At 45.1% G+C, this 20,308-nt stretch overlaps 1 protein-coding gene across 4 annotated transcripts in view; it reads left to right on the top strand.

Moving 5' to 3' along the window:
- Positions 1-20,308, top strand: part of LOC137438849 (microtubule cross-linking factor 1-like) — a 100,897-nt gene that overhangs the window by 3,620 nt on the left and 76,969 nt on the right. For 3 of the 4 annotated variants that reach the window (XM_068134271.2, XM_068134273.2, XM_068134270.2), the window contains exons 2-3: positions 9,938-10,162; positions 19,108-19,266. In XM_068134271.2, the coding sequence (XP_067990372.2) occupies positions 9,938-10,162; positions 19,108-19,266 (384 nt within the window). Of the gene's footprint in view, positions 1-1,283; positions 1,385-9,937; positions 10,163-19,107; positions 19,267-20,308 lie in introns of those variants that run through there. The other variant, XM_078767323.1, reaches the window with a different exon arrangement.

The following is a 20,308-nucleotide window of genomic DNA, read 5'->3' as shown; positions in this document are numbered from 1 at the left end:
GACATGTCAGGGTGTTCATCAAAGGTCAAATCCACCCCCCTCCCAACCCATAGTGTTCAACCCATCCCCCCACCCCACCTCCCTTCCACACCCCAAGTCTTACACTCTGCCCCCCAAACCCCAAGTCCTCCACGACCCCCCCCCCCCCAAACACCAAGTCCTCAACCCCACACCCCAAGTCCTCCATTACCTCCCTCCCAACCGCAAGTCCTCCACTCCCACCTCCCTCCCCACAAACCCCAGGCCCTCAACCTTCCCTCTCGACGCCAAGTCTTTAATCCCTCCCTCCTCAATCCACCCCCCCCCCTCACCCCATGCCTCCGGGCCAAGATCTCAATCCCTCTTTCCCAAATCTCTACCACTTCCATCCCCAACTACAACCCTCTGTCCTCCCCTCCTCCTTTCTCCTTCAAGTGCTCAACTCCTCCCTCCCACCTCTCAAACACCAAGTCCGTAGCCACCCACCCCTCCCAACCTCAACTCCCAACACCTCAGAACCGCTCTCCCACCTCTCTGCCCCACTCCCACCCCGAGCTCTCTGTCCTCTCCTCCCCCTTTCTTCCCATTAACAATGTTCCTGTACTTGTTCATTAGAACAATGTTGAAGGTAAAAAGAAAAAGTTTATTTACGAATCTTACGAGATTCCGTCATTTCACGATTCTTCAGTAAGGAATAGCGGTTAAGGAAGCTAAAGGATTTTTAAAAAACATACAAGGTCATTTGTTATGGAAAAATTAATATACAACCACAACTCCTCGGACAAAGGCCTTTATATATGGTTTTATGGTCCCTGGTCGAGTTGAGAAAATTGTCGGAAAGACAGACAAACAAACAAACAGAATAAGCATTTTATTTATTTAGAAAAAGATAATTACTTTGTGCATAATATTGAAAATGTGGGCTGCCAGGATGGCCTCGAGGTACCGACATTTTTTTTTTTTTTTTTTTTTTTTTTTTGTATACAAGATCGAGGCTCGTGAAAGAGCGAACATTAATCACACAGAAAGACAAACCGACACATAAAACATATAACATAGGGAGCGGTAGACAAGATGGGGAGAGAGGGGGAAGGACACAAACACAACATTTGAGAGCAGGGACCGAGAGACATGGAGACATCGAGAGATCTGAGAGAGGGCGAGGGCTTTGGGGGGGGGGGGGCGCGTGGGAAGGGGGCGGTGGGAGAGGTATAAAACATATGGACACTGCCAGGACTTCCAGGAAAGAAGTTGGAATTTCAAACAAGGTGGATCTGGGGTGAATTAGCGGGGGTAAAGTCCTCAACCCCACACCCCAAGTCCTCAACCCCACACTTCCAGGACAGATGAGAGAAACCCAGCTATAAAACCGATTCATCAATGTGTGCGCCATCCCATCCCTGCGGTGAGTGAGTGAGAGGCCCTTGGAGTTAGCTTCATCGCGGGAGATTCCAATGATTCTGAATGCTTTGGCTTCAACAGCGTGAAGACGAGCTAGGTGTGAGGCTGGAGCACCAGCCCAGAGTCGGTCTTTTATACTTGCGTCTAAGCCGTCTAACCTGGGTGTGAATCCCGACCCAGCTATAAAACCGATTCATCAATGTGTGTGCCATCCCTCAGATGAACGTTAAACTGGACGTCCCATCTGCTAGCATTAGTTGGTGGGCGTTGATGACCCCATGGTGTCCTTCAGGAAACGTAGTGGAGCTATCACCGGCACCCTGAACAAATAAAAATATGATGCCCTGATTATTGCTGGGATGATAAAATCATCAATTTTCATGCGATTGACCTAAATTTTAACAATTTGTATATTGGGCCAAATAATTTGTTCACCAATCAAAAGCTAGAAGTAGATTGTTTTTTTTTTTGATCCAAAGCTCAAAGGCTGCATAAAATCATCAATTTTCATTTTGTATTTTTTTATAACTATTTTCGTTATTTTGAGCACACATAAGAAGTAGAAGAAGAAGAACAGGAAGAATAAGAGGAAGAAGATGTCTGAATACAGACGGACACGGGCGAACTTTGCATTTTCAGATGCTTTCTGGTTTAGCAGTTGCAACTGTGAGGGCCGCAGAGAGCCAGAAGGGGCCCCGGGGCAATACCAACGGTGGAGCCCCCTTCATCTGGCCCCCTTCAAAAGTTTTTTTAAATTGATCAACCTATAGCCAAGGTTTCTGTATTTTCGTCAGACCAAACAAATGCCATGGTTAAGGGAAACCAATTTGTTTTGTTTTTTTTCCACTTTCTTGTAGGTGCCAAAAACACTCCCCAACAGACACCCAATAAATAAAAATTTATATTGAATATTAAACACACACACACACACTCGAGTTACACACACACCAGACACACACACCACACACACACACACCTCTCTTATGGTATAAAGACACGGATTCGTTTATTTACTCGCGAACTTCCCTGAAAATGTCTGCTGCTCTTCTTCTGCTCCAATCGGCTCATTGATCATGTGTTTGTTAAAGTGGACATCTCTCTGACCATTCTCAGAGAGCCATTCTCAGCGTTGACGAGTCTGGCATTTCACTCAGGCCGACTGGCATGGTCTTCAATTGCTTGCTTGCTTGCTTTGTCTGTCTGTCTGTCTGTCTGTCTCTCTCTCTCTCTCTCTCTCTCTCTCTCTCTCTCTCTCTCTCTCTCTCTCTCTCTCTCATACACAGATTTATTCCCTCCCGTCTTTTTATTTTTATTTTTTATACTGAATCGAGGCTCGTGAAAGAGCTAACATTTACTTCACAAACAAATCAACCAGACAAACAAAATATATAAAAAGAGGGAGCGGAAGACAAGATGGGGAGAGAAGGGGAAGCACAAAAACACTTGAGAGCACACAACATTTGAGAGCAGGGAGATGTGTGGGAGGGAGAGGGCTTGGGGGGAGGAGGCGTGGGCAGGGGTGGGGGGGGGGGGGGGGGGTGGAGAAGTATAAAACACAAGGACACCAAGGACTTCCAGGACAGAAGTTGGTATTTCAAAAAAGTGGAATTGGGGTGAAATTAGCGGGGGTAGAAAAGATCAAGGTTTTGGATGGGGGAAGATAAGAGATGGTGGTGAACAGCTGTTTTAAAGACCTGGAGGGTGGAGTGGGATTGAAGAGAGTGAGTGAGTTTGTTCCAGAGGCGGAAGAAAAGAGGAATGAAAGAGTGAAGGTGAGCAGAGAGCCTAGATTTTGGCAGTTTAACCATGAGAGGGTTGCAGGCAGATCTTGTGCGACCTGTAGGAATATTTGCGGGACAGAGCCCAGAGAGAGCTGGGGGGGCAAGGCCAGAGAGGAGTCAGTAGAAGACGGAAAGACAACCAACCTGCCTGCGGTGAGTGAGTGAGAGGCCCTTGGAGTTAGCTTCATCGCGGCAGATTCCAATGATTCTGAATGCTTTGGCTTCAACAGCGTGAAGACGAGCTAGGTGTGAGGCTGGAGCACCAGCCCAGAGGGGAGAGCAGTATTCCATTGAGCTGTGGATGAAAGCCTTGTATGTGGTGAGGAGCTCAGGTGTGCCAAGAAAGGACTTCACACGACGGAGGATGCCCAGTCGGCGACTGGCTTTGGAGGCCAGATTTGAAATGTGGTTTTCCCAGGAAAGATCATGGCAGATAGTGAGACCCAAAAGCTTGAGTGACAGAACTCCTTGGAGAGGATTATTCAGAAAGTGGATGGGAGGGTTGTCCAGTCGGTCTTTTCGGAGAGACATCGTAAGAGTGTGAGATTTGTCAGGATTGAAAGACATGTTCCACTTGTTTGCCCAGTCTGTGATTTTGTCCAGGTCTGCAGAGAGTGAGGAGGCTGCAGACTGCCGATCTGAGGGATGAAGAATGGAGCGACAGAGAGTAGAGTCATCAGCAAAGAGATAGAGAGGATTTTCAAGAGAGTCAGAGAGATCATTGATGAAGACCAGAAAAAGCACAGGGCCCAGAACACTGCCTTGGGGAACTCCAGCCTGAACAGGAAGAGGAGATGAGAGAAACCAATTCAGGGGCCCACGTTGACTACGACTAGAGAGGAAGTCCGCCAGCCATGCGTGGAGATTTCCATGGATACCAAAAGAGGAGAGTTTGATGAGCAGAGCGGGGTGCCAGACCGTATCGAAGGCACGTGATATGTCAAGGGAGACAGCTCTAATTTCCTGTTTGGCATTGAGGACCTCCATCCATTGTTGAGAAAGCAGAAGCAGCATGTCCAGAGTAGAGTGACCAGGTCTGAAACCAAATTGATGATCAGAGATCAAGCCATTGGAGAAGAGGAAAGATTTCATATCTGAAGCAATGATGGATTCCATGACTTTGCTGATAATTGGGAGAAGGCTGATTGGTCTGTAGTTGCTGGGATCTGTTTTTGCACCTTTTTTGTGCAAAGCGGTGATGTTGGCAGATTTCCAAGCAGATGGCAGATGACCTTGAGCAAAAGAGAGGGTGAAGAGAACAGAGAGAGGGAGTGAAAGAGCGGAAGAACAGGATTTTAGGACCCGTGGGCTGATGCCGTCAGGTCCAGTTGCAGAATCAGAGTCGAGGGTTGACAGAAACTTTTCCACCTTGTCAGGAGGAAAGGAAACAGAGTCCAGGAGCAGCGGGGTACGACTGGGTACGGTGGGTACAGAGAGGGATGGGTTTTGGACACAAGATTTAGAGGCAAACACAGAGTTGAGGCATTCAGCTTTTTCACGTGCGGAGTCAGCCGTGTGGCCGTTTGAGGTGAGGGAGGGGATGGAGGAGGGAACAAACACCAGAAACAGATTTGACCAGATGCCACCAGGATTTGGAAGAGGGAGACAGGTAAGACAGTTCTGTCCTGAGCACGGAGAGATATTGTTTCCTGGCTCTCCTGAGGGTGGACACACACTTGTTTCGGGCTTTGTGGAAGGAAATGAGATTTCCTTCCGTTGGATTTGCTTTCCAGGGGACGAAAGCAAGTTGTTTCTGGGCAATAGCCTCACCACAAGATTCCGTGTACATGCTGCTTCTGTTGTCTCAACAATGGATGGAGGTCCTCAATGCCAAACAGGAAATTAGAGCTGTCTCCCTTGACATATCACATGCCTTCAATGTGGTCTGGCACCCAGATCTGCTCACCAAACTCTCCTCTTACATTATCCATGGAAATCTCCACACATGGCTTGCGGACATCCTCTCTAGTCGTAGTCAACGTGTGGCCCTGAATGGGTTTCTCTCATCTCCCCTTCCTGTTCAGGCTGTAGTTCCCCAAGGCAGCGTTCTGGGCCCAGTGCTATTTCTGGTCTTCATCCATGATCTCTCTGACTCTCTTGAAAATCCTCTCTATCTCTTTGCTGATGACTCCACTCTCTGCCATTCCCTTCCTCATCCCTCAGAACCGCAGTCTGCAGTCTCCTCACACTATGCAGACCTGGACAAAATCACAGACTGGTCAAACAGGTGGAACATGGAACAGTGGAACTTTAAATCCTGACAAATCTCACACTCTTACTATGTGTCTCCGAAAATACCGACAAAGACAGAAAAAGACACAAAAATAAACAGACACATAAAACATATAATAAAGCGAGCGGGAGACAAGATGGGGAGAGAGGGGGAAGCACACAAGTACAACATTTGAGAGCAGGGAGATCTGTGGGAAGGAGAGGGCTTTGGGGGAGAAGGCGTGGGAAGGGGGGGGGGGGGGAGAAGTTTAAAACACAAGGATACTGCAAGGACTTCCAAGAAAAAGTTGGTATTTCAATAAAGTGGATTTGGTGTGAATTAACGGGGGGGTAGAAAAGATCAAGGTTTTGGATGGGGGAAGATAAGAGATGGTGATGAACAGCTGTTTTAAAGACCTGGAGGGAGGAGTGGGCTTGAAGAGAGTGAGGGAGTTTGTTCCAGAGGCAGGAGAAAAGAGGAATGAAAGAGTGCAGGTGAGCAGAGAGTCTTGATTTTGGCAGTTTCACCAGAAGAGGGTTGCTGGCAGATCTTGGTGACCTGTAGCAATATTTGGGAGACAGAGCACGGACCAAGCTGGGGGAGCTAGGTTGGAGAGGAGTCGGTAGAAGACAGCAAGACCACCAACCAGCCTGTGATGAGAGAGTGAAAGGCCCACAGTTAGCTTCATCGTGGGAAATTCCAATGATTCTGAAAGCTTTGGTTTCAACAGCGTGAAGCCGAGCTAGGTGTGAGGCAGGAGCACCAGCCCAGAGGAGGGAGAGAGTAGTATTCCATCGAGCTGCGAATGAAAGCTTTGTATGTGGCGAGGAGCTCAGGTGTGCCAAGGAAGGACTTCGCACGACGGAATATGCCCAGTCAGCCACTGGATTTGGAGGCCAGTTTGGAAAAGTGGTTTTCCCAGGAAAGATCATGGCAGATAGTGAGACCCAAGAGCTTGAGTGACAGAACTCCTTGTAGAGGATTGTTGAGAAAGTAGATGGGAGGGTTGCCCGGGTGGTCTTTTCGGAGAGACATAATGAGAGTGTGAGATTTGTCAGGATTGAAAGACATGTTCCACTTCTTTCATCAGTGTGATTTTTGTCCAGGTCTGCATAGAGTGAGGAGGCTGCAGACTGCCGATCTGAGGGATGCGGTATGGAGCGCCAGAGAGTGGAGTCATCAGCGAAGAGATAGAGAGGATTTATAGCAAAGTGATAGCAAAGAGATAGAGATTCTTGGCCTGGATTGTTGACCGAGCACGTGTGCCTAGTACTCTTGACCTAGCACTCTTGGCCTGGGTCACTCTGCGTGCTGACTATCTACCTCACTCTGCCTGTCCGTGCTGGGATCGTCATTGCCTGTTTGTATTGCTCAGTGGCATCAACGGGATGGGGGGCGTCGCGAGGAGAGGCATCCGGAGCATCGTAGCCTTGGTGCTATCAGGTTTCCTACGTTCGTTTGTTCGTTCCCCTCCCCTCCCCTCCCCCGTGAAAACTTGCTGGGCCCATGTGGTGTTTATTTGTTGTAATCATAATAAGGCATAGAATAAGCTAAGTTCCTGCCTCTCGTCCGTTTTTCTTTCCCATTGAATAATTATATTGTAAATATCTGTAATAAATCAAATTGTCAAACGTTTCCTTTCTCTGTCCGTGAAAGTCTTTTCCTTCATTGATCTGCCATTGCCCGTGCCCAGGTTAACATCGGCCATAACGACATTACCATTACTCCGGCGGTTACCAACGGTTTTCGCTCGACCATCTAAATTGGTGTACCGCCGGATGGTACGGTGTGTTCCCCGATTGGGACCATCACGTGGTACAGGTAAGCTATCGCGTGACATACCAATCGGCGTTCATAGTTGCTGATTCACAACCTGCTAAGTACAAAGTTATTCGTGCGTGGCAGCCGCAGGTCCGGTAAGTTCGGGAGGGAACAGAGGTTAACCCCTCGTAGTAAGCCGAACCCCGGGCCGTAACAATATACTTTGTAATTAATATAATAATTTATTTTAATAATTCATTCATAATTTTGTAAATAAATAATCATTTTGTAAATTTGTAAGTAATGTATAATAAATTGTAATAAAATAATTTGTAAATAAATTTGTAAAAATTAATTTCATGATAAAAATTTAAATTATAAAATTAAAGGATAAAATGAAATTAATCTTACTAATGAGGTACCCGTGCTATGCATGAGGTACCCGTGCTATGCATGAGGTACCCGTGCTACGCATGAGGTACCCGTGCTATGCACGGGTGGGAGGCCAGAAGCAAACAGACAATGCAGAAACGGCGAATGCTGAAGCATGAAACCAATAAATTCCACATTACTGTAGCACCTTCAGTCGCACGTCAGACATGGACAGCAAGTTCGTGAAGGACTTCCATGAAAAACGTAACCGTTCGCAAACAAACGGGTACATTTGTTCCATACCCAGTCAATGGCGAATCTGCAAATGGCGATCCGCGAATTCACGTTTAGAAAGTAGAAACCATCACGGCATTCCGTCATTCACTTGAATTCGATATCTATTTTTCATTCCAAACAGCATAACTCCAATCACAAATTAAACAAGCATTCTGAGTATTGCGTTGCAATACATGTCCCCTAGCAGCAGTCTGTCGTCCGGAAAATTGTTAGGGAAATTACCAAAGTTCAAAGTGCCATAACTTTGTCAAAAATGATCGAAACGTCGTGAAGTTCGAACTTGATCTGTAACTTATCATGAGGAAACCATCTACCAAGTTTGAAATCATTAGCGTTAAGAGTTTATAAAAAAAGTCCGGAAAACTGTTCTTTGCGTGACGGACGGACAGACTGACAGACGGAGGGACGGAGTGCAAACCTATAGTCCCCTCTTGTGTACACCGGTCGAGGACTAATAAACTTCTATACTGTATAACAAAGGTGTCATGGCTAGCACGTATATACAGGATGAGAAAATTTTCTCATTGACCCCCACCTACGAACGGCACACTGAACAGACGGATCTCAAAAAATATGCAAATTTATGCACGGTTCATGCTGGTTTTCAAACTTGATCTGAGTTATGCTGAGACACATGTGTGTACAAAATTTTGTTGAAATCAGCCAATATTTGGTGGTTATCGCACGGACACCAGTGTGGCAGACGAACCTCATTAAATATGCAAATTTATGCACGGTTGAATGTGGGCGCGGATGATGTGAGACCGGGTTATCCTGACGGGCTTATCCGCTGACCGTGGAAGCTAGGTTACTTCTGACGCGTACTGTATATACTGCTAAGAGGGCAGAGTATCAGATACATATTTAAAGAAGTATTCACGCAGATTATACGCACAGAAGCATATGGTAAAGTGGCACTCCAACCTCCCTAGATGTAGTTGATTTATTGGTAAACGATGTGAATTCAATGTATTCTTGCCTGATATGAAGAATTGTGTTAATGGAAACAAAATTCAGTGAAAACGTTTTTGACTTGATGCTTATTCTAGGAAAGCATTTTAAAGAACAGTCCACGATTACAGCATATTGTACACAAGGAATATTAACAGCTTTGACTGACCGCACTCCAAATTATAGTCTGGAAAACTGTTGGGGAAATTACCAAAGTTCAAAGTGCCATAACTTTGTCAAAAATGATCGAAACGTCGTGAAGTTCGAACTTGATCTGTAACTTATCATGAGGAAACCATGTACCAAGTTTGAAATCATTAGCATTAAGAGTTTAGAAAAAAAGTCCGGAAAACTGTTCTTTGCGTGACGGACTGACAGACGGACAGACTGACAGACGGAGGGACGGAGTGCAAACCTATAGTCCCCTCCGGTGTACACCGGTAGGGGACTAATAAGATTAATATAAAAAATAAACTTTTAACAACATTCGTGACAAACAAATATTTAAATCCTGATGTGAAGTTCCGTACAGTTAGGTGAACACAATTACGAATTCAAAATCGTAATTGTATTCACTCAATTCCAATCATCAATTGATACTTTAACAAAACGATTGACACGATAAACGTTTAACGACTTAACATTACGAATGAATGACCATTGTATTGGGATATTATCAAACCCGCGCATTGCTGTCATCTGTCCACTTCCGCATTCGCGGCAGGTTCATAATTCTCATCAAAATCTAAACAGTATTTGTAGAATTTCAATAAAAGCCACATCACTTTCATATCGGTAAATATTATTCCATCGTGTTTGGAAAAACTATAAAATTGGAAAACTTTGAAAAATTGGAAAAACAATATAGCCTATTTTACTCCAGGAGGTCCTAAGATTACCCACCCAAAATATCGTTGTGATCGGTTCAGCCGTTTTTGTGGTACCTTCGAACGGACAGACAGACGGACATTTGTTGGTGAATTATAGTAAAATTCACCTGGGAAGGTACTATGTAACAAGTAAATCATTTTTATATACACCATAGTTTGCAATGATGCAAACAACCAGTCAGCTCTGTCAGCTGGTATTGGAAGATGTTTAAGGTCATGCAGTCGGTCGATATTTGCATAAATGATCAACACTTGGTTGAGACAGACATTTATGCTCCCATGATCCTTTACAGGATGAACTGGAGGAGCTACGTGCTGAGATGGAGGAGATGAGAGACGGTTTCCTTGAAGAGGACGTCCAGCAGCTGCAGGAACTGCGTCGCGAGCTGGACCGCTCGTACAAGACCTGCCGCATCTTGCAATATCGTCTCCGCAAAGTGGACCGTCGTGGGGTACGCACCACCCAGGCGGGGTACCCCGATGAGGATGCGGTGCGTGGCCTTGAACAGGATCTCAAGGTGAATGTGCTTCCTGGAAAACAATAGAATCATATCATCAAGTGCATACACCTCGTTTTCATTATCCTTTAGTGGATGCACACACACACATTTATATTTCATTTTCTTCATAATAATTTTCAGCCTTCAATAACATCTTCATCATTTAAAAGTCTATAAATCTACACTTTCTGCCATTAAAAAACAGAATGCGTCATTGTTGTCGATGAGATTTATTTATGTGACGTCATGGGACACAGATGAGATGCAAACCACCGAGATAAATGCTGAATGATCACACATCCATTTCATTGTGACCTGATCACGTAATGCTGCGTTGTGGCAAATGTTTTCACATGGGGATCCAACTTGGAAGTAACAATCTCAATACCAGGTATATCCACCTCCGGCAAATCACTGCACTCAAATCTGGGCCTAGGGAATGGCATTCCACTCCAGAATCAGCTGTTTCAGCTCGTCGAGTCTTGGCAAGGTTCAAACAAAACGATCAATGATATCCCAGAGATGTTCAATTGTACTTAAATGTGGCGAGATGGCAGGCCAGGGTGTCACAACATTAATGTTGGTATGGAAAAGAACGTCACTTGTTTGAATGGCCCTGTGAGCAGGAGCAATAGCATGCGTAAAGATGAATCCTGCACCATGTTGTTGAAGGTTAAGGAACTCATGTTTCTGTAAGATCTCATGAAGAATCCCAGATTGTCATGGACATGGATCAAGACGGTATGGAATATTTCAGTAATACTATTCCACATCATGACACTTCCATGCCCAATATTTATGACGTCCTGGACACAGATGGGCATATCGCTCATTGTGTTTTCTGTCGACCATCGGATGTCCTGATTTGACCACTGCAAGCAGGCTTGAATGTTTTGAGGTGCAAATCTTGGACGCGAAACTGGGAAAAGAGCACGGATCCCTGCATCATGGAGAAGCCTCAAGGTGGTGTGGAATCCTATCCTGTGAGGTCCTGGAAGTGTGCTTGCAGTATTCTGGGCAGTTTGAAACCGATTGCGTAGATGGGTCATGTGAATGCATCAGTCCTGAGTGGGAGTCGTTATCCTGGGATGTCCCCTTCTTGGCATATCTCTTGTTGATCCAGTGGCTTGATATTACCCGTGGTCATAAAGTTCCTCTCCTCTCATTAGAGACCCTTGCACCATGGCTCATGGATGACTATGCTTGAAGGTGTCCAATGGTTTGATTACTCTCATTTTCCGATCGACGTGGCATCATAATGGATCGTTACATCCGCCATCGAAGGTGGATGTAGGTCAGTTATTTGTTTTAACTATTTGTTGTTTGTCTGTCTGTGAGCGGGATATCTCAAAAAGTTATTAACGGATTCGGACGAAACATGGTGGACAGGTTGGGTGTGTGACAAGAACAAACCAATTCGATTTTGCTTCAGGTCAGCACATCCAGTACTATCAGTGGGATACAAAACGTAAACTGTTCAGCCTGGTGGAGATACGCACTCTACGGGGTGATGTTTTACTTAAATAATGTAATCGTTTTTTTTTTTGGATTATCCAAACGTTGCGATCTTGGAAAGACTTTTAAATTTGCTCAAATGCCTTGTGTCACCTCTAAAAAGGTACGGGTGCACGGGATTCTCGTGTTGAATGATTTATTGCACAGGGGAATTGCCCCATGTGTAAACTTGCAATCAGGTGGTGTTTTGCCCATCCCTCGTACTAAAAAAGAACTTGGAATGTGAATGCTTTAACAGTCCTTCAACATTTGCATTAATCAATTATACATGTTCGGTTTTCAATTTTAGGGCTAGGGTTAAGGTTAATCACTTTTGCAATTTTACATGGTGGAGAGTTTATATCTACATTTTAGTGGGGCATGCTTACACATTGTGTAAGCAATAACAGATTGTGCGTCGTACATGGATATATAATAAATAGAAGCTTTATGATTATAGGCAATCATCACCGAACTGCTGCTAGATATCAATTTAGGTGTGTTTATTTTATTTTGTTTCATTACCTCCGCCACGAAAGGTGGATGGAGTTTACGTTTTTACCCTTGTCTGTCTGTTTGTTACTTGCCGGAAAAGATTCCGGCAAGTATGTTGGTTGGTTGGTTTGTCTGTCTGTCTGTTTGTTTGTGTGCAGCACTACGTCTACATCGTTGCACATAGCATCGCCATACTTTACACACATATGTGTCTTGCCCTGGAATAGACTGTGCCCAATTTTTAACTCTCTAGGCCCAAGGCTTCCATTATGACGTCATAATTCGATAATTCGACAAGTACAAAACTTCATCCAAACAAGATGCAATTTCTTGAGCGCCATGACGGCATAAACTGGTGGAGAAAAAAAAAAGATGACGTCATCGGTCACGTAGTTCGGCCGCCATCTTCGAAAACCTTAAAAACTTTGCACCTCTATATCTCCGAAATTGCTGAATAGAAAAAATTGAGACATGGCTCATTGTAAAGAACTCTCCATGGGGAATAAAATATGTTGATGATGATGTCATAGGTGCCTCCATTATGACGTCATAATTCGACAAGTACAAAACTTCATCCGATCAAGATGAAATTTCTTGAGCATAATCTAGGAATAAATTAGTTTAGAAAACAAATAATGATGACGTCATCGGTCACGTGGTTTGGCCGCCATATTTGTCCAAAATGGCCGATAAAAAAATTACATTCCGGCAAGTCCTCGGTCTCTGACAAATTTTTCATCTGTTTATCTGCCTGTTTGTGCGCAGTACTATGTCTACATCGTTGCACATAGAATCACCATACTTTACACATATTTGTCTTGCCCTGGAATAGACTGTGCCCAATTTTTAACTCTCTAGGCCCAAGGCCTCCATTATGACATCATAATTCGATAAATCGACAAGTACAAAACTTCATCCAATCAAGATGCAATTTCCTGAGCGCCATGTCAGCATAATGGGGAATAATGGCGCAAGATTGGAGGTCACGTCTCTTCAAAGTTGTCCATGCGTGCACGCTTTCGAAGTGAAGTAATTTTTCCACAATTGTGTTTTTGTCGAAAATGTATCTTTCCTTCAGTGTGTGTAACTATTGGTGTGTCTTTAATAGGATTCTCGGTGTTGGTTTTTCATACCTGTGTACAGAATCGTCGGTTAGTTCGTGTCACGTATTCTGAGGCCTAGTGTAGTACTAGTAGGCTACCGTGTCCGACCTTGGCTTGAGGCTTTGTTTTTGTCTCAGCGGTTCTTCGATTGCACTGCAATTACTTTCTGTCTCTGTTTTTCACGGTCTTTTCACCCCATACTTCCTTGTTTTAAAATCTCAACTCAAAAAAAAAAAAAACCCCAAAAATATTTCCTTCTCTGTTCTTATCCGTTTGTTCGTTCGTATTTGTTCGTTCGTTCTTCGACCACGTTGTTCGTGATCACGTTGTTAAAAAATGTTTAAACTGTCCCCTGAAGAACTGTTTTCTGTCGTATACGATAACACCTTTTTCTTCTTCTTCTATAAAAGGATGCTTTCGAATTGCTCACCAAATCTATTCATTCCAAAAAAAAAATCCATCTCTTACAGTGCCTCTTTCATACATTCCCTAAACTCTCCAGCACTCCACCCATCCTTCAGCGTCCTCAAACGTATTTTTGACTCGAAGGTCTCAAGAAACTCATTTTGCAATAAATGTTCGTTTCCCATTAATCGTACACTTTTCAAAATCCAATCTCACCCCTCCCCTCCAAATCTTCCCCATCACCCCTTCCCTCCAAAACTTCCCCATCACCCCTTCCCTCCAAAACTTCCCCATCACCCCTCCCCTTCAAAACTTCCCCATCACCCCTCCCCCTCCAAATCTACCGACTTGCCCCTCCCCTCCAAATCTTCCCCATCACCCATCTCTTTCAAATATTTGCCCTTGCCCCTCCTCTCCAAATCTTCCCCATCACCCATCCCTTTCAAATCATCCCCCTTTCCCCTCCCCTCCAAATCTTCCCCATCACCCCTTCCCTCCAAAACTTCCCCATCACCCCTCCCCTCGAAACTTCCCCATCATCCCTCCCCTCTAAATCTACCCCCTTGCCCTTCCCCTCCAAATCATCCCCATCACCCATCCCTTTCAAATGTCCCCCCTTGCCCCTTCCCTCCTAAACTCCCCCCACACCCCTCCCCTCCGAGACTCTCCCTCACTCCTCCCCTCCTAGACTCCCCTCTCACCCCTCCTCCTCAAAGCGTCCTCCCCGCTTCTTCCCCCTTCCAACTTTCACCTTAATCTCCCTCAACATTCTGCCTCACTCTTCCTCCTCCTCAAATAACACCTCACTGCACCTCAGCCAATCATCATCAAACCTTTTTGTCCGCCCCATTCTTCCCTTTCTCCAAGCTATTCTGAAATGTCTGACACACCTTCAACAGCTCTCCCTACCTCTTCCTCCTCTTCCACATCTTACCCTACCCCCCCCCCCTGTTCTGGTATCCGATGCTCCCCCTTCCTCTTCTTTAACAGTATGGACCTCAAACATCCGGAGCCTTCGCTCAAACTTGACTGATCTCTCCATACAGTTTGCTTCTGACAAACCAGACGTGATCTGCTTAACAGAAACTTTCCTCCTTCATGATGTCTCTGATTCCTTGGTATCTCTCCCAGGTTACTCCCTCCTCTGGTAAGATAGACCTGAGCTTCGTCCTGGAGGTGGGGTTGCTATCTTTATAAAAAAACTCTCTTCCTCACTCGCCCTGCACTGCCCTCTCTCCACCTCACCCCCAGGAATACCTTTGGCTATGGCTTCCCCTTCGCTCCCACCTTTTGTTCATATGTGTGTTGTACCATCCACCAACCAGTGATGACTCCATCGACATCTTGCTGTCTGATAATATGGACCAACTTCTATCTGCCCATCCCAACTCTCTCTTCCTCATATGTGGTGATTTCAATTGTCACCATGCCAGTTGGCTGTGTGTGGATACCTCTCTCACCAGCCATGGCTCTTCAGCAAAGGACTTTTGTGACTCACTGGGACTAACACAATCTGTCAATTTCCCGACCCGGATCTCAGTCAACGGAGCATCTTCTCTTCTGGACTTGGTTATGACGAACTTCCCTGAAAATGTCTGCTGCTCTTCTTCTGCTCCAATCGACTCATCTGATCATGTGCTTGTTAAAGTGGACACCTCTCTGACAATTCTCAGAGAGCCTCCTCACCGTCGACGAGTCTGGCATTTCACTCAGGCCAACTGGCACGGTCTTCAAGCAGCCATCAATCATCTGGACTGGTCTCCCATCTCTACCGCCTCTGACATCAACTCATCCTGAGAATTCTTCCAAAGTAAATTGCTTTCTCTCATGCACAGATTTGTCCCATCTCGTCTTCAGTTGTCATACCCTTCCTCCCGTCCATGGTACACGGAATCCTGTGGTGAGGCTATTGCCCAGAAACAACTTGCTTTCGTCTCCTGGAAAGCAAATCCAATGCAAGGAAATCTCATTTCCTTTCACAAAGCCCGGAACAAGTGTGTGTCCACCCTCAGGAGAGCCAGAAAACAATATCTCTCCGTTCTCAGGACCGAACTCTCTTATCTGTCTCCCTCTTCCAAATCCTGGTGGCGTCTGGTCAAATCTGTTTCTGGTGTTTGTTCCCCCTCCATCCCCTCCCTCACCTCAAACGGCCACACGGCTGACTCCACACGTGAAAAAGCTGAATGCCTCAACTCTGTGTTTGCCTCTAAATCTGATGTCCCAAACCCATCCCTCTCTGTACCCACCGTACCCAGTCGTACCCAGCTGCTCCTGGACTCTGTGTCCTTTCCTCCTGACAAGGTGGAAAAGTTTCCGTCAACCCTCGACTCTGATTCTGCAACTGGACCTGACGGCATCAGCCCACAGGTCCGAAAATCCTGTTCTTCCGCTCTTTCACTCCCTCTCTCTGTTCTCTTCACCCTCTCTTTTGCTCAAGGTCATCTGCCATCTGCTTGGAAATCTGCCAACATCACCACTTTGCACAAAAAAGGTGCAAAAACAGATCTCAGCAACTACCGACCAATCAGCCTTCTCCCAATTATCAGCAAAGTCATGGATTCCATCATTGCTTCAGATATGAAATCTTTCCTCTTCTCCAATGGCTTGATCTCTGATCATCAATTTGGTTTCAGACCTGGTCACTCTACTCTGGACATGTTGCTTCTGCTTTCTTAACAATGGATGGAGGTCCTCAATGCCAAACAGGAAATTAGAGCTGTCACCCTTGACATATCACGTGCCTTCGATATGGTCTGGCACTCCGCCCTGCTCACCAAACTCTCCTCTTTTGGTATCCATGGAAATCTCCATGCATGGCTGGTGGACTTCCTCTCTAGTCGTAGTCAACGTGTGGCCCTGAATGGGTTTCTCTCATCTCCTCTTCCTGTTCAGGCTGGAGTTCCCCAAGGCAGTGTTCTGGGCCCTGTGCTTTTTCTGGTCTTCATCAATGATCTCTCTGACTCTCTTGAAAATCCTCTCTATCTCTTTGCTGATGACTCTACTCTCTGTCGCTCCATTCTTCATCCCTCAGATCGGCAGTCTGCAGCCTCCTCACTCTCTGCAGACCTGGACAAAATCACAGACTGGGCAAACAAGTGGAACATGTCTTTCAATCCTGACAAATCTCACACTCTTACGATGTCTCTCCGAAAAGACCGACTGGACAACCCTCCCATCCACTTTCTGAATAATCCTCTCCAAGAAGTTCTGTCACTCAAGCTTTTGGGTCTCACTATCTGCCATGATCTTTCCTGGGAAAATCACATTTCAAATCTGGCCTCCAAAGCCAGTCGCTGACTGGGCATCCTCCGTCGTGCGAAGTCCTTCTTTGGCACACCTGAGCTCCTCACCACATACAAGGCTTTCATCCGCAGCTCAATGGAATACTGCTCTCCCCTCTGGGCTGGTGCTCCTGCCTCACACCTAGCTCATCTTCACGCTGTTCACCATTCAGCAGAAACCAAAGCATTCAGAATCATTGGAATCTCCCGCGATGAAGCTAACTCCAAAGGCCTCTCACTCACTCACCGCAGGCAGGTTGGTGGTCTTTCCGTCTTCTACCGACTCCTCTCTGGGCTTGCCCCCCCAGCTCTCTCTGGGCTCTGTCCCGCAAATATTCCTACAGGTCGCACAAGATCTGCCTGCAACCCTCTTATGGTTAAACTGCCAAAATCAAGACTCTTCATTCCTCTTTTCTCCTGCCTCTGGAACAAACTCCCTCACTCTCTTCAATCCCACTCCACCCTCCAGGTCTTTAAAACAGCGGTTCACCACCATCTCTTATCTTCACCCATCCAAAACCTTGATCTTTTCTATCCCCGCTAATTTCACCCCAATTCCACTTTTTTGAAATACCAACTTCTGTCCTGGAAGTCCTTGGTGTCCTTGTGTTTTATACTTCTCCCACCCCCCCCCCCCTTCCCACGCCTCCTCCCCCCAAGCCCTCTCCCTCCCACACATCTCCCTGCTCTCAAATGTTGTGTTTGTGTGCTTCCCCTTCTCTCCCCATCTTGTCTTCCACTCTCTCTTTTTATATATTTTGTTTGTCTGGTTGATTTGTTTGTGAAGTAAATGTTAGCTTTTTCACGAGCCTCGATTCAGTATCCAAAAAAAAAAAAAAAAAAACTGGAGAAAAAAATAATAAGGATGACGTCATCGGTTTTTCATCTGCTTGTCTGTTTGCCTGTCCGTTTGTGAAAAAAATATCTCAAAAAGTTGTGGACGGATTTGTACAAAATTTGGCAGAGATGTAGCGTGTGTGACAAGGCCGAAATGATTAGATTTTGGTGAAGATCCTGATTCGGATCCGGCTCTGATCATTTTTCGAGTGATTCTTCACCATAGGGAGATAGGGTCAAAAACGATACATAGCAGGATATCTCAAAAAGTTGTAGATGGATTTGGACGAAACTTGGTGGACAGGTCAGGTGTGACAAGGACGAATTGATTCGATTTTGGAAAAGATCTGAATATGGATTCGATATGAGAATTATTTAATTTTCTAAGTGATTCTCCACCATTGGGAGATCGGGCCAAAACCGATATACAGCTCAAAAAGTATATGTCAAAAAGTTGTGGACAGATGATTTTGATTAAATGTGATTCTGTATTGTGATTTTTCTGGTCTACTCTGGGATACAAAACGTAAACTGTTCACCTGGCGGAGGTATGCTCTCTACTGCGTGCCGTTCTAGTTTTACGGATGCATTTATGGTTTTTACATAAATTTTCATTGAGATTATTATTTCACTTTTTGAGATATCATGCTATGTATAGGTTTTATACCTATCACCCAATGGTGAATTATCACTTGCAAATTTCTCGTATACGAATCCATATTCAGATCTTCACCAAAATCGAACCAATTTTTACCTCCACCAAGTTTCCTCCAAATCGGTCCACAACTTTTTGAGATGTCCTGCTGTATATCGTTTTTGGCCCTATCTCCCAATGGTGAAGAATCACTTTAAAAATTCTACTCGCCGGATCAAGATCTGGATCTTCACCAAAATCTAATCATTTCGTCTGCGTCACATACACGACCTCTCTGACAAATTTCGTCTCAATTCGTCCACAAACTTTTGAGATGTCTTGTTCACAGACAGACAGACAGACAGACAAACAAACAGACAGACAGACAGGGGTGAAACCATAACCTCCATCCGCCTTTGGTGGTGGAGGTAACAAACACAAGCAAAGATACAGGGAGACTGAGGAGAGATGCAAACCTTGGAAAGAAAGGTGAAGACGCAATTTCAACATTTGCATCTCCATGCACTGAGGCAGGTGCTAAGGGTTTTAATAATCACCTAACCTAGGTGTGAAAGAAAAAGCACGAGTTATAACACATTTCACAGTTAGGGGTTAAGCTCAGACGCCAAGTGTGACAAAATCATTGTCTCTGTCTATTGAGCAACTGTGAGCGTGCGTTCATGCATGTGTGTGTCTGTGTACCCACATCAACAGGTAGCCAAGGATGTTTCAGTGCGACTGCACCAAGAGCTTGAGGCGGTGGAAGAGAAGCGGGGAAAGGTGGAAGATGAGAACGAGGCATTGAGGCAGAAATTGCTGGAACTGGAAATCGCCAAGCAAGCTCTCCAGAAAGAGCTCGAGAAGGGCCGAGAGGTGCTCTCAATACATATCAATACCCGACTCGTGTTACCAATAGTGTAGAATATACCTGTATATGGTCAGGAATGAAAATTTGGGAACTAATTCATGCCACGTCTCCACTTGCCAGAATCATGCAGGAACCATTTCAGAAATCAGGAAAATAGCTCCGACAAATATCAGTTCAGACCGCAATATTGGGAGCACATTGAAGTCTTTGGTGTGGTGTCGAAACGTGCACCTCTGATATGCCATTACGTGCATCCATTACCTTGATTGGTGTAGCGTTGGTAGCCATTTTGTCGGCTGTGGGAAATAAAAAACATATAATTGTAATCTGAGACTACTATTGGTTATTGTATTTTACTGCTAGTTAAGAGCATAGATTACACCACAAGTCCTATGCACCTGAAGTTCATAAATACCACAATGAAGGCCTTGCCCATGTGTTGCAAAGTGTCCGCAGGGATAGTTTTACAAAATGAAACGGCGCCATTTTCAAACCAGTAGGGTTTAATTTGAAATCCAATTTGCCAGCTTGATACATGGCCCAGGACAAAACAAACAATGTGGATCAGTGACTACTCGTCAAGATGATCACAAACGCTATAGAGTAGGACATTGAGTATTTTATTATTGAACTAGAAAAAGCCTGTCAAAAATGATGGGTTGGAAGAGTTTATTTGACGGCGCAGCCTTGTGGGCGTGCCAAAGTCTGAAGCCTCGGCCTAGTGTCAGGTGTGCTTATTTCTTCTTTATTTATTAGACATCCTATGGATGTAAATGAACACTCGTTTTACTCTGTGCATGTTGCACATGACCTGCAGCAAATTTCTCCTCCTATGCCTTGTATTTATTGGTATTTTTAAAAAAATGCTTCTGTACATTGCCCTTGAGGCTCGGTTTGCAAGCCACCGTCTACAATTCCAAAAGAAGAAACAAAATTTCTCTTTTGTGGAAAATGTTTGTCGAGTTGTTTTATCCTCAAAAATAGACCGTAGTGACCACATATTCATGTTAAAAGATTGGCCTTTAAAACCTGCCCGTATGAAGGAGG

This window comes from Myxine glutinosa, chromosome 13, assembly GCF_964187855.1.
Source record: "Myxine glutinosa chromosome 13, kmMyxGlut1.1, whole genome shotgun sequence".
Classification (NCBI taxonomy): domain Eukaryota; kingdom Metazoa; phylum Chordata; class Myxini; order Myxiniformes; family Myxinidae; genus Myxine; species Myxine glutinosa.
This window is presented reverse-complemented; position numbering and strand designations above follow the sequence as displayed.